Source organism: Delphinapterus leucas, chromosome 16 (genome assembly GCF_059928025.1).
Source record: "Delphinapterus leucas isolate spDelLeu-1000000601 "Yukka" chromosome 16, BTC_Dleu_Yukka2, whole genome shotgun sequence".
NCBI classification, from domain to species: domain Eukaryota; kingdom Metazoa; phylum Chordata; class Mammalia; order Artiodactyla; family Monodontidae; genus Delphinapterus; species Delphinapterus leucas.
The window spans coordinates 26,541,096-26,555,567 of record NC_143144.1 but is presented as its reverse complement, the minus strand read 5'-3'; the positions used below and the strand labels follow the sequence as shown (position 1 = coordinate 26,555,567).

Below are 14,472 nucleotides of genomic sequence, written 5' to 3'. Positions count from 1 at the left end.
GACTAGGAGCCCCATTCTCCGGGCTGGGGAAGGGGAGATGGGTTTGGGGATGCTCTCTGCCGAGCCTGAGAGCTTATGCACCAGCAGGTCCCTTCTGTTGACCCCAAGTGTCTTCCTGGTTCCTCCTACCCGGCCCCCAGGTGGCCTAACCCAGCTGTAAGATGGGGATTGTGAGGAATGGGGTCTCTATGGAGAGCCTGGATCCAGCACTGAGAAAGGAGACCCTAGATCTAGCAGTGGGGTCATCCTAGCAGGAGTACCCAGAGCCAGGATGGGAGAGCTGGGGTGGTACAGAGGCCTCACCGGTGCTGTTGTCAATATCAAAGAGCCCGCTCTGGGCACCCAGCAGCTGGTAGGTCACCACGGCGTAGACATCCAGGTCTGCATCCAGGGCCAGGATGGGCCCATTGAGCACCGTCAGCGGGGTCCCTGGGCCGGGGGAGATCGGTCACTGCAGGGCCGACCTGGCCCCCCGCCCGCCTCTTCCCCTCCCCACCCAGTCCCGGTGAGCCATGGCTGACGATGGATGAGAGGGAGGGAAGGAGGTGAAGTGGACGGGGTAGGAGACCCTGGGCCGGGCTGCGGCAGCCTTGGCAGACTGACGCAGATGCCTGGGGAGTGGCCTCAAAGCCCTGCTGGGGAGAAAACACAACAATGGTGAGCAAGCCCTTCCGGCCCGCCCGGAGCACGCCTGCCTTCCCAGCAGCCTTTGAGGCTGGCCACTCCAAGGGAGGGTCTGGGGGCTCCCTGATGTCCCCTCACTATGTGGGGGCCCTGTCTAGGTATGCACCCCCAGCCCAGTCTGTCCACGCATGTATGTCCACAATGCTCTAACAGCTGTCCGACTATACATGGCTAGGAACCCATGTGTGTGTGCAGGACTCCGTGTTCACACGGCCACGAGCACTCACACTGTAGCACTTGCAGGCCTGGGAGTCCCCAGGTTGTGCACTTGTCTGCCTCTGCAGGTGGGCATATTTGCACACGGAGTGCACTGTGCAGGCACCCATGTGCCTGTGTGTGTCTGTGCACATGTGTAAGCCCACACATATGCCTTACATGGACGTGCATTGGCACACATGTGAGCATATACACAGGCAGTTTCAAATTCCTTCAGGGGAGACACCAAGCCAGAGACAAGGAGTATCTCAGCTCATCCCTTTCCGACTTAGAATCCAAGCTACGGGGGAGGCTGGAGGAGGAGTGAGGGGACTCCCCTGGGGAGACAGTAAAGAGGAGATTCTGTCCCTTTGAAGGGAGGTGAGGCTGGTCAGTGCATGCGTGTGGGCAAAGGGCCACACTGACCTACGAGGGGCCCCGGCCCCCCACCTGTGATTACAGATGCTCCCTGAGCTTTCAGAAGCCTCTAGGGGGCCCTATGCTCCTGGAGTGGAGGGAGCAGGGGGGAGTAGGCTTATTCCCCTCCTGGGTAGTCCTTACACCTTAACTCCCCTCGAGGAGGGGCAGTGGGGCTGTTCTCAGACAGCCTTGGAGACCAATGACCACATCCAACCTGACCTTTGGCCTCTTTGGTGGCCCCTAAGAGGCCTGGCAGCCCTGGCCCACCAGCCCTTCGGAGCTGTGCCTCTTTCTCCCCTCCACACCCTTCTGCACTTGCCAGGTCTGTGTTCAGCCAGGCCTCAGCTGGGCCTCCACCAGGCACAAGGGAGGTCCTCAGGCATCTGGGGCCCAGGGGGTGCCTGTAAGCAGCAGGTGGGCCCAGCACCTACCAGCAGGAGAATTCTCCATCACCTCCGCCAGGTAGGTGCTCTCAGTAAAGAGGGGGTGGTTGTCGTTCTCATCCGCAAGAAAGATCAGCAGAAAGTCAAAATCCTGTGGGAGGCATGACGGCGGGGGGACAGGTTGTGCGCCACGTTCTAGCAAAGTGCTCCAGTGGGAGAAGGACTTGGAAGGAGGGCGGGGGTCAAAGCAGAGAGATAGATGATAGAAAAGCCCCCGCCACGGGTCTGGAGACCTGCGGTTCAAGCCTCTGCTCTGCTAGTAGCTCACAGGGTGGTCTTGGGCAAATCTTTCCCTCTATCTGAGCCCCAGTTTTCCAATCTGACAAATGGGGATCTTAAGTCCCTCGCAGAGATGTTGTGAAGTTCACAGGGGAAGGGAGGTGGATGGTACTCAATCATGCTCCATCTCGTGGTAAGGAAGGACTGTAGCCAGGAAGATGAGTCTTAGTTTCCAGACCCTCCTGGCTGGCCTGGTGCCCTGGTCAGAGTTCATCCAAACTTCCACTCAGTGCTGCACTTCATCCCTTTCAAAAACCACAGTTATCCTATCTCTTAGAACCTCCCAGTGCCCCGGATGCTTCTCCATTGCAGAGGTGGGGGACCCAAGGCCCAGAGAGGGGGTGACTATTCACAGCCGCGTGGTAAGTTAGCAGCAGAGTGGCAACCAGCCTCCAAGCTTCTGGGTTCCCACCACCCAATGCTGCTGCTTTCCAGGATGACCCAGGCCCTCCTAAAGGACAGGCAGAGGCGGGGGAGTGACAGAGGGAGAGAAAAGAAGGAGGGAGGACGTGAGAGAAGGAAGGAAGGCGAGGATCACAGGATGAGAGACGCCAGCGGCCTACACCTCCAGCCCGAAGTCTCCTCGGCCTGTACAGATGCAGAAACTGAGGCCCAGAAAGGGCTCAGCCATACAACTAGTCAGAAGCAGAGGCGAGATGAGCCAGACCTAGGCTCATCTCATGGGCTGGGAAGAGGGCTGATTCCTACCCCCAAATGGACTGTTTGCTTTGCAATACCCACTTCCTCTTAGTAAAGAGAGCCAACCTTTTGGCTTTTGAGGGAAAAGCCACCTGGAAAACGCAACCCTTTCAGAACCCCAGAGTACATGCTTGTGTACATGTGTCCCCCCGACTGCCACCCCTGACACTGCTGTCGTGTGTGCCCAAGTATCTGTGGTTTGGGGAGAAGAGATGAGAGCTGGTATTTACTGAGTGTTTGCCATATGCCAGGCACTGTGCCGAGGACTTGACAGACATTGGCTCCTTCAAGTCCTCTCCACGATTCTGGGGTAGGTATGTCTCCATTTGGCAGAAGAGAAAGTGGAGGCTGGGAGACAATGACTTGCCAAAGCCACACACCCACTGACAGGCAGAAGTGGGATTTGAACCCAGCACTTGCTTACTCCAAAACCTGTGCATCTAACCCGCGGGCCGTGCCGCCTGGGTATATCCAGCACCGGCCCTGCTCCCCACTATGCCCTCCAGCCTTACCCTCCTGGCTATGCGTGGATTCTCTGGGTTGTCCTTCACGGAAATGGTCAGCTTGTATTCCGGGATCCGCTCGCGGTCCAGGGGCCGGTTCACAGTGACGATCCCTGTCTGGGATGTAGAGGCTGGTGAGCTGAGCAATGACCTGTTCCCTACTTTGGGCTCTGGCCCACGGAGGCCCAACTGCCCTGCCTGTAGGAATGGCCATGAATGATCTCCCTAAATCACCAAAGATAGGGTCTAGAAGGACCAAAATGGATCAGCAGGGCCTTGCCAGAGCAAGAGTGACCCACCAATGCCCAGGTGTTGCTGCCTGAAAGGGACGGTCCCTCTGAGGACCCCACGGTGACAGCAGCCGGTAACACTCCAAGAGGTCGAGCGAGGACTTCTTGGTGCATCTTGGTACAAACCAAGTAGTACCGAAGCTCTGGTCCCATCCCTGCACACGACAAGCCTTGGGATGACAGGGACCCCAGAAGTGGCTCACCTAGGAATCCAAGATTCCATGCTTCCCACAGAGACCCCACATCCCAGTGGAGGGTAGAGACTTGAGGAGGAAGTGGAACCAACAGAAGCTCAGACAGCAGAGTAGAAAAGCCCCTAGGGCAGGGTCCTGTTTTTTAGGAAAAATCCTGGGGGCTTCCCTGGGGTCAGACCCAGCCCTACCGTGGCGTTGATGGAGAAGGCCCGCTCTCGGTTGCCTGCAGTGATGTTGAAGGTGAGGAGGGCGTTGCACCCGCTGTCAGCGTCGCTGGCCAGGATACGGGTGACGAAGCTGGAGACGGGGATGTTCTCACTGATGGTGATGTTCATGGGTAGGTTCAGCAGCACGGGGTCGTTGTCATTGATGTCCAGCACCCGGATCCCCACCAGCATCTGGGGCACGTCAGGGAAGAGGAGGAAGTGAAGGAGAAGGACCAGGAGAAAAGGGGGCGCAGGGGAGATGGAGGAGAGAGGGGAGGCAGAGAACGGGATGGTGGACATGGCGGCCGAGGAAGAGGCAAGGAGGCAGGTGGAGCGGGACAGCAAAGCAGTGGTAACGGAGGAAGGAAAGGTGCAGCTCGTCGTGGGCAAGAAAGAGGAAGCCCAAGAAAATGACAACAAAAAAGGCAAGAGGATGAAAACGAGGATAAGAGGGAAGGAGGAAAAATAGAGGCAGAGGCAGGCTGGAAATGGCAGAGTGACAGGTGCAGAGGCCTGGCTGACAGCACAGCCTCCCCAGGGAGCTCTGTGTGGCCGTGGCTGCCAGGCGCCAGGTCCAGCCTCCACGGGTGAGCCTCACGAGGCACTTGCAGGTCTGGTAGGGGCCCTGAGGGCCTGGACTGGCTCCAGAGCAGCCTGAGGTTGCTATGGGCACAAAGGTGGCAGCGTTTATAGGAGCCTCTATGGAGAGTTCAGGGGGCAGGGAGGTGAAGCCAGTGGAATGGGGCCCCCAGACTCACCGTGGAGCTGAGCGGGGGAACCCCCCTGTCTCGAGCACAGATGGTCAGGTTGTAGAAGGCAATGGTCTCCCGGTCCAGCTCCACATCCTTCCGGACCCGCAGCACCCCTTCCACGGGAGAGATCAGAAACTCCCCTGGTGTCACCCAGGAGAAGCCAGGGTCAGCTGAGAATGGCCAAGAGTGGTGGAGAGCCCAGGCCTTCCCCTGCTTCCTCTACTGAGCCTTACTCACCAGGGTCAGGGGCAGCTGGGGCATGGGCCCTCCAGCACCCCCCGCTTCAGACCCTCGTGGGACCTGCCAAGGGCTGGGAAGTGCAGGAGGCAGGAGAACAGATAACTCCTAGGGGTACAAGCGGGCAGGGGCCCACTCATGCCCTGATGGGCCTGAGATGCCAGGCCAGGGACCCACCTTGGGTAGGATGGTTATGTCGAAAAAGTGAGGGCTCCCTTTCTACACAAGCACTCTCTTTGTCACCACTATTGATCTGAAATCAATTAACGAAGGTGTCGGAAGCTTTGTCAGGTGCGATCCTTTCCAGATACCACATCTTGTAAAACAGCATATTGGGGAAGGGTAAAGCTAACCCCAAAGGGGCTCCTTGCTAGTGGTGAGGCACCGGGGCAGGACGGAGCGGGAGGGATTGGGGACAGGGAAGCCCCCAACTGCCTTCCATTCAGCCCTGGTATGGAGCCACATGGAGCGCAGCCAGGGTTCTCCCAGCCTATGGCCATCCCTTGGCGCCTAGGTGGCCCTGATTTCCTTTCTTTGAGGTTGCTGAGGACCCTCAGCTGGCCCTTTGGCTTCAATCCTTGTCTTGGCCTGGCTGAGGGGCCAGATGTCTGAGGATGTCTAGAGCAAGAACCTCAGATTCTCAGGCTCTGAACTGGAAGAGACCTCAGAGACCATCCCGTGTCCTTTGGAAAACGAAACGGGAGAGAAGGGTGATGACTTGTTAGAGCCCCCATAGCAAGTAAACAGTAGAACCCAGACTCGAACCTAGGGCTCTGCATCTCAGCTCACTACATCCATGGGACTTACCACTCAGAGCTGACCAGGGTGGGAGGGGTAAGAACAGGTAGGGGTGGAGGAGAAGAGCCGAGGGGCAGGATGACAGGGGAGCCAGTGGGGTCCCAGTTGGACAGGAGTGCTTAGGGGGCTGAGGAAAGTGAGGGAGGATGAACGAGGGAGGAGGGGAGAGTGTGAGGAAGAGGGGGTCACCTCTCTGCCGCTCCCCCAGGACCTGGGAACAGTGAGAAAGTTACTTCCTTCACTTTCCCTTTTGGCATCTGGGGGAAAAGGCTTAGAGTGGGGCAATGACTCGCTCAGAGACACACAGCACGCAAGGGTGCGGCAAGGACAGAGGCCCAAGCTCCCCAACGATTTTCTCTGCCTGCTTCTACCTACCTCACAACTCCCTGCCTCCAGCTCCTACGGCTCTGATTTACCAAAACAGTCCCTCCGCGGCCCACCTGCAGCTGGGATTTCCCACCAGCCCTTCCGCTCCCAGCAGTCCTATGGGCTACACCCTGCTTAGAGGGGTGGAAGCCACTTGAAGCAGGATTTCCTGAGGCTGATAATCCAAGGTCTCCAAAGAACAGGGGATTCCCTTTCTAGGGGTTTCCCAGCCCTGTCTCAGCCCCTGGCCACGTGCAAGCAGATGGCCAGCTGCCTTCTCTCCAAAGCGAACCACCCCATTGATGGAAGGGAAGAGGTTCCGAAGGCAGCCTGCCTGAGCAGGCCTGAGGTGCTGGGGGCTGGGCCCAGACTAGACCCCCACAAGGTCAGCTCAGTGGGGGAGGTAGGCAGGTCAAAGGCCCCCAAACAGCAAAATGCCCTCCTCAGAAACTTGCCCCGGGGCCTGAACCCTCCAACACTCCACTCCTTCTGGAGATAGAGGGTTAAAAGCAAAGGCTTCCCATCAGTCATATCCCGGTCTGCAATGCTGACTTCGCTCTATGTGCCCTTGGGCATGTGATTAAATCTCACTTTGATGTTCTCATCTGAAAAATGGGCTAATAAAGAGGTACCACAGCAGGGTTGTGCTGGTACTGGACAAGCCCCAGTTCACCTCGTGTATGCTGGACCCACGGCAGCTCTTTGTATCATTAGGGGCATCCTGAAAGGGAGCCCAGGCAGCCCTGTGAAGGAGCTGGGGGCTTACACGGAAGATGAGGATGTAAGGAAGGGGTCCAACGAGTGCACCTGACCAGAAAGGGCCGCTGGTGGTTCTGAGAAGGCCAGGATAGAGGGGGGAGAGGCGCAAGTGACATGGCCTGTTTCCCAACCATTCCTTTTTTTGGCCGCGTTGGGTCTTCACTGCTGTGCGCGGGCTTTCTCTAGTTGTGTTGAGCGGGAACTACTCTTTGTTGCGTTGCGCGGGCTTCTCATTGCAGTGGCCTCTCTTGTTGTGCAGCACGGGCTCTAGGCGCGCAGGCTTCAGTAGTTGTGGCACGTGAGCTCTAGAGCACAGGCTCAGTAGTTGTGGCTCACGGGCCTAGCCGCTCTGCGGCGTGTGGGATCTTCCCGGACAGGGGCTCGAACCCGTGTCCCCTGCATTGGCAGGCGGATTCCTAACCACTGCGCCACCAGGGAAGTCCTCCCAACTGCTCTTTGACCATGTGCCTCCTCGCAGCTTAGTGGGGCTTATAAGAGCCCAGGCAGCCCTGATGTCTTCCCACCAGCAGGAGCCCCCTCCAGGTTCAGGCTGCAGTGGTGGGAAGGTGACCTTGAAGCCAGGTGGCTTGGAGTACATCCTTTCACCCGTGGTGTTGCTCAACTGGCTTTCCAGGAAAACAGCCCTGATTTATAGTGTTTGTCAGTTTTTCAAATTACCAACATGGTGTCAGGGAACCCGGAGGTGAGGAGAGAGGTGGGGAGTGGATGTCGCGACCTGTGCGAGCCGCTCCAGCACAGCACTAGGTCACCCACCTCACCCTGCCCAGCCTCCGCTTATCTCCTCTGGAGTGGGGGCAGTGCTCGGTGATCCCCAAGTTATCTTTGGGCTGTGAATGTCTACTCTTCCTTTCCAAGGGGAGGGAGCCCCAGGCCGGGTCAGCCTGGGGAAACTCCTGGCCCCTCTCACTGCCCCAGGGGTCTGCCTCTCTGCCTGCCCCTATGAGGCCGCAAGTCCCCAGGCTGGCCCCGATCCTGTGTGCACTTAACCTGGCAGGTTCTGCTCAGGACAGCAAAGGCCCGTGGCAGGGAGCAGTCTGCAGTCTGCTGGGCATGAGTGTGAGCCCTGCACCCTGGAGGCGGGTGCAGAGAGGGTCCCTTCCTGGGAGGGGCTCAGCTGCCCACCCAGCAGCCACCTGTCAAGCAGACTTTGGCATCCTCCCGAACAGGAGCAGGGCTCCCATGACATGATACAGCCGCTGGGTGTGTGTGTGACAAGAGCACAGGAGAAAGGCCCATGCTCTCCTGGTTGCAGAGCAGGAAGGCACAGTGCTTGGCCAGGGAAAGGACTTTTGGGACATGAAAGGGTGACATGTCAGAACAGAGTGGCCCACCGCAAGCTCTGGACAGCAGGGGCTCCAAGTCTGGCCCTACAGAAGTGGGTTTGTGTTTGTAGCCTCTTAATTGAAAATTCATCCCATGTTCTATAACCTCTCCTCTGCCTGCTGTGTCAGTGCGCTCCTCTCATCTCATGCCTTTAAATATCTCTGGGGTGACTACTCCCAAATACCTCTCTCCACTGCAGACCTCTCTCCTGAACTCCTGGCTTGTATATCCAAGGCCTATCTGACATCTCAAACCTAACCTCACCCTCCTCCCCATCGCCCCACCTTTCCTGCTCCTGCTGCAGTCTTCCCATCTGCTAACAGCACGGCTGCTCAGGCCAAAACGTTGGTGTCATCCTTGACTTTAGGTTACATCTCACATCCAATCAGTCGGCACGTCCTGTTGGCCGTCTATGAAATATACCAGAACTCTCATGATCTCTCCAGCGCCGCTTCCCTGGTCCCAGCTACACCATCTCTAGCCCCAGTGACTGCAACAGGCTCCTACCAGGCATTCCCTAACCTCTATGGTCTGGTCTGAGCTCAGGAAATGGAATGCTCCTGTTGAAATCTAAGTCAAATCACATCTCTCCTGTGCTCAAAGCCCTCCTACGGTTCCCATGTTACTCGGAGAAAAAGCCAAGTCCTCATAATGGCCTACAAGACCCAACATCTGTCTCTATTACCTCTCTGATCTCATCTCTTCTTACTCTTCCCCTTGCCTGGCTTCATGCCAGCCACTGGGCCGCTTTGCTCCTCTGTGAACAAGCCAGGCAAACTCCAACCTCAGGGCCTTTGCACTTGCTGCTTCCTCTGTCTGTCATGCTCTTCCCTGGATGTCCACATGACCCATTCCTCACCTCCTTCAGGTCTTTGCTCAAATGTCACCTCCTTGCACAGGTCTTCCTTGAGCACTCTTTCTAAAACTGCAGCCTTCACCCTGGCATTCCCCATCTCCTGGCTTTATACTTCTCCATAGCGCTTAGCACCTCCCAATAGACTAAGTCGTCTGCTTAACCAGTTATGTTCATGGCCTGTACCTTCCAACTGGAACATATGTTCTATAAGGGCAGGGATTTGTATCTGTTTTTTACCATTCTGTATCCTCAGCACCTGGAATGTGGTCAGCAAATGCTCAATACATACTTATTGAGTGCTCAATTAAAAATCAGGATGTTTCACAAAGATTTGGATTTCCAGCATTTCTTTTCAAAATGGGAAGGGCTCCCCCGCCCCAACCCCGGGGCCTGCATTTCAACCTGACCACAATCGGCGAGAGCGGAGCTGTGGCTGCTGCAGCCCCCACTATTCCCTCTTCTCTTGCCCAGACCTCTTCTCCCATGTGTGCTCCCTGCACGGCCCCAGTAGGCCTTGAGTTTGGGATTCCTACTCTACAAAAGTGAGTAGCAGCTATCCTGAGAAATCGCTCTGCCAGGCAAGCCCTGCTCTTCAACTGAGGGGAATAGTCGGCCTAGTTGTGAAGGCTATTAAGGGATGATGAGATGTGCAGAGAAATCAGGGTGCTCCCTGCATGTGTGCATCTGGGGGGGTCCTGAAGGTCTGGGGCAAGGATGCTCGTCTTTCCTCTCGCCTGGAGCCTTTTCTCTGGGTATGACACAGGGGTGTTCTCTATCCGATTCTCAAAGGAGTCTGTGACCTTCCAAGGCTACCAGCCTCCGCTCCCAGGTTTCAGAGTGTCCTCACCATATTCCTGGGAGAAGATTACTGAGGCCCCATCGCACAATGGTGGGGCTAATTGCCTTGAGACCTCCTTTTTCATCCTGCTCCTGAGTGGGGTCAGGGAGAGGCCTGCTGGGTCGTGCCACCCCCATCACCCAGCTCAGGCCCCACTCACCCAGAGGGTCTCCGTCCACGATGCTGTACTCCACCTGCCCATTGGGGCCCGAGTCCCGGTCATGGGCCAGGAAGGTCCACACTCTGGGTCCTGGTTGGCCCTCGGTGACATCAAATGGTCCCTCGTAGTCTCTGGGGAAGGTGGGCACATTGTCGTTGATGTCATTCACGTTCACAAGCACCTGAGACGATGAGCGAACTTAGTCAGGACTGTGCCCCAGCCAGCCTTGTTCATCTGTAAACTGGATCTGATAATCCTGCCTCACAGGGTGATGGAAGAATCATACTGGTTAACGGATATGGGAGGGCTTTTTAAGCTACTCATGTGGATAAGCTATTGTTATTGTCAAAGTCTCTCTATGGGCATAATAATATTATTAATAATAATGCTATGAACTTCTGTTTATTGCTGTACTACGGTCATCGTTTTTCTGGTTTCATTTGCTCCTCCCACACCCTGAAACAGTTTTTTATTATCCCCCCTTTACAGAGGAGGAAAGTGAAGCTCAGGGAGGTTAAGTGACTTGCCCAGAGTCACACAGTTAGGAAGTAGAAGATCAGGGACATGAACCCCTGTCGGTCTGACTGGAGTTTGTGCCCTTCCCATGAAGGGGAGGAAGGCAGGTGTCATCATGTATCTGATAGCTGCAGCCACACAGAGAGGTGCAGTAACCTCCTCAAAGTCACACTGCAAGTTTGGGTGAGTTGCTGAGACCAGGACAGGGCCCGTGGATTTAGGCGTTTCTCCTAGAAACCCCGCTTCCCCACAGGACCTTTCTGTGACCTGTCCTACCCCACCCCCAAGTTGGGGCTCTGTCCCATCTACCCACCCACCCACCGTGGTGGTAGAGGTGAGGCGATGGGACAAGATGGGACACTGGTCCGTGGCGGTGACGATCAGGGTGTAGCGGCCATGGCTGATCTCGTAGTCCAGCTCCTTGGCAGCATAGATGACGCCCTGCAGGATAAGTAGAGGGGACGAGGGTGGATCAATAGGTGGTGGGTCTGGGGCTCCCTCTGACCACCCCAGGAGGGAGGTTGGCCCTAACGTCCTGGCTGTGACAGGGAGCCCCTGTTGTCCTCTAAACCAGGCCCCACCCAACCTTTTCATCCTCCCGTACTGGCTGCCCCCCCAGTTTCCTCCCGGACTCCATCTTTGCTCTGCTCCCACCCCCATGGTGTCACTGAGCTCCCCTCCAATCCCTATGGCCAGCTGACCCTCTTCCTGGACCCCGCCACCAGCCACTGACCGTGTGCCTGTCGATGTGAAAGGTGTCGATGATGTTGCCGGCAACGATGGCATAGGTAACTGTGCCGTTGGGCCCCTCATCCGGGTCTAGTGCCTGGACGGTGACGAGGCTGGCGTTGATTGTGTCCGGGCCCTCATCCAGCAAGATCTCGTAGTGGGGCTGCCGGAACGTGGGCGCGTTATCGTTCTCGTCCACGATGGTCACATACACGTGGGTGGTGGCCTATGGAGAAGAGCATGATCAGGTTCCTTGGTCAGCTGGCTAGAGGGTTTGAGGTGGAGCCAGCTGGATGTATTCCTAGGCTGCACTTACTCAGTGTGGTGAGGGAAAGGGAGAAGGATGAGAGCGAGGGAAGTCCCAGGCTGAGAGAGGAAATCACAGAGGCTCTGTCAAAAGCCAAGCTAGGTAACTGCTTAGGTCCGAGATGGTACTTGCACCACCACTCTTATTGTCCATGACATCACTAATCAATCACGGCACTGCTGAGGCCAGATGCAACCTCAGGATCCTTGTTAGCACACTGATCTAGTGATTATAATTGGCATATGAGATGAACTCCAGTAACTGCCTCCGGCCCATAGCTTTTTTTTTTTGAATTTTATTTATTTTTTTATACAGCAGGTTCTTATTAGTCATCCATTTTATACATATTAGTATATATATGTCAATCCCAATCTCCCAATTCATCACACCACCCCCCTCCGCGACTTTCCCCCCTTGGTGTCCATAGGCTTGTTCTCTACATCTGTGTCTCTATTGCTGTCCTGCATCTGTACCATTTTTCTAGGTTCCACATATATGCGTTAATATACGATATTTTTTTTTCTCCTTCTGACTTACTTCATTCTGTATGACAGTCTCTAGATCCATCCACGTCTCTACAAATGGCCCAGTTCCGTTCTCCAGCCCATAGCTTTGACTGGGCCAGGGCCTTACTGACCCTGGGCCTCCTTCCAGATCACAAAAAGCAAGAATGTGATGTACTCAGCCCACCCGCTTAAGCTTCACCCATTGTCCATGTAAATGGAAGCAATGCCTATTCTCAGCATTTCTGAGAGGAAGGACATCGGGTGTGGGGCTACTACACGTGCAGGATTTGTTGAGCTGTGAAAAATAAAGCTCATAGCGCATGACTTCACTGCAAGGACAATTTCACTCCATATTCTCCTGTGATTGGCCATTTTTGGCTGATGCTTGGTCCAATCAGGTAATATTCAGCCAATCGAAACTCAGCAAGCAGCACTCAAGAACCATTGAGAAATGGTTGATGTGGCACTTCACAGGCAGAGGAGATAAACGGAAGGAAGAAATTAGCCATGTGCTGGTATTCTGTGTCCCTCGGCTGCCCTCCTCTCTTCTCTGCTTCTCCACCTGGGAGGATGTCCTCTGTGGACGGTCTCACCTGGGCTCCCTTGCCATCTGGCTTCCAGATGGTTTGGCCAATGGGAGGTCCCGGCAGAAGACAGGAGGAGAGGTGGTGGGGGCATTTCTCCCTCACTCCCTCCTTTCCTCACTGCAGTTCTGCCGGAGGCTGTGTTTCTCCTGCTGGGTGGCCCCTCTTTCACGCCTCTGGCCCTCACTGGGCTCCAGTCACCTCACGCCCTCTTCTTGTCCTTCTGCACCCATGGGTGGTAATGGCTTCCTGCAGTTTTTAGTCTATGGGTGCTTCACCAGCCCTCTGTAAACAGTTCCTCCATTAAACTTTCTTCAGTTGAGCCCTTTCTGAGTGTGCCTCTGTTTCCTGCCAGGACCCTGACTGATACAAACTGTAATTAGTGACTAATATAAAATAATAAGGTTATAACAACTTCAAAAACATCTGGGTAGAGAGAATGTGACCAGGCCATTGCCAAGGGCAGGGAACAGAAAGCAGGTGGTGCAAAAAGCTGGATGTAGACAACTTGTGTGCACCTTTTCTGGGGTCTGGCTGGCTCTGGAACCACCTGTGGAAGGATGGACAGATGGACAGAAGACTGTCACTGTCACTGCCCCTGCGGAGGGCATGAGTCCCCTGAGCTGCAGCTCTAGATCTTGGCAGGGGGAGGGGTGGGGGGGGCGGGTCATGTTAGGTGGTTGCTGGAACTGTTTCCAAAGCAGGTAGGCCTGACAGCCTTGAGATGGGGCTCTGTAACCTTGGACATGTCACAGAGGTCCTTTCTGGACCTTTTCTGTCTGTTAGTAAGGGACTTGTTCTTTAACATCCCTTCTGGCTCAGACATTCCGAGGATCTGGTCTGCCATCATCAGTCTGAATCCCTCCTCCATCAGGGAGGTATTCCTTTGGGTCTTAGAGTCTCAACGAATCTCCATAAAAATAACAATCACACAGAGAGGGAAAATGCATTAGCTTTACATTGCTCAAACTTTCCCACTGGAGTGGAGAGGGAACCTGCACTGAGTTGGGGAAGAGCCTGAAGCATTTGTCTCAAGAATGAAATACCTTTGAAATCCCTCCTGTTATCTTTGAAAGCTCATATAAATTTCGCAATCTTTTCCATAACGCGTTTGCATTAGTTTCCATTAAAAATGGTGGTAGAGGCCCCAAATATTTGAGTAAAGATGACTGTCAAGGAAGGCCACCGCGTTCATCTTGTGGCTCTGCACACAAGATACAGCTCTGATCTCCAGTAGGTCTGTGTCTTTATTCCTGTCTTACCCCTAGGTTCTTCATGACATTTTTTTTTTCTTAAATTCCATATATATGTGTTAGCATACGGTATTTGTCTTTCTCTTTCTGACTTACTTCACTCTGTATGACAGACTAGACCTACTGGAGAACGGACTTGAGGATATGGGGAGGGGGAAGGGTGAGCTGTGACAAAGCGAGAGAGAGGCATGGACATATATACACTACCAAATGTAAGGTAGATAGCTAGTGGGAAGTAGCCGCATAGCACAGGGAGATCAGCTCGGTGCTTTGCGACCGCCTGGAGGGGTGGGATAGGGAGGGTGGGAGGGAGGGGAGACGCAAGAGGGAAGAGATATGGGAACATATGTATATGTATAACTGATTCACTTTGTTATAAAGCAGAAACTAACACACCATTGTAAAGCAATTATACCCCAATAAAGATGTCAAAAAAAAAAAAAAAAAAGATACAGCTCTGAGCACTTACCACTGGCGAGGAGCCCAGCATTGCATCCTCCTGAGCCCCTTCTGCCAGCAAGAGCACGGGAGTGCCGCCCTACAGGAGAGGGCTG

The 14,472-nt window shown here is 54.9% G+C and overlaps 1 protein-coding gene across 2 annotated transcripts in view; it reads right to left on the bottom strand.

Moving 5' to 3' along the window:
- The window catches only part of CDH23 (cadherin related 23), a 394,909-nt gene that overhangs the window by 22,844 nt on the left and 357,593 nt on the right, over nt 1-14,472 (bottom strand). For both annotated transcript variants that reach the window (XM_089897635.1, XM_089897636.1), the window contains exons 36-43: nt 11,273-11,494; nt 10,861-10,980; nt 10,024-10,204; nt 4,672-4,805; nt 3,896-4,105; nt 3,233-3,340; nt 1,731-1,833; nt 304-429 (exon numbers count right to left, since the gene is read on the bottom strand). In XM_089897635.1, the coding sequence (XP_089753761.1) occupies nt 304-429; nt 1,731-1,833; nt 3,233-3,340; nt 3,896-4,105; nt 4,672-4,805; nt 10,024-10,204; nt 10,861-10,980; nt 11,273-11,494 (1,204 nt within the window). The remainder of the gene's footprint in view (nt 1-303; nt 430-1,730; nt 1,834-3,232; nt 3,341-3,895; nt 4,106-4,671; nt 4,806-10,023; nt 10,205-10,860; nt 10,981-11,272; nt 11,495-14,472) is intronic.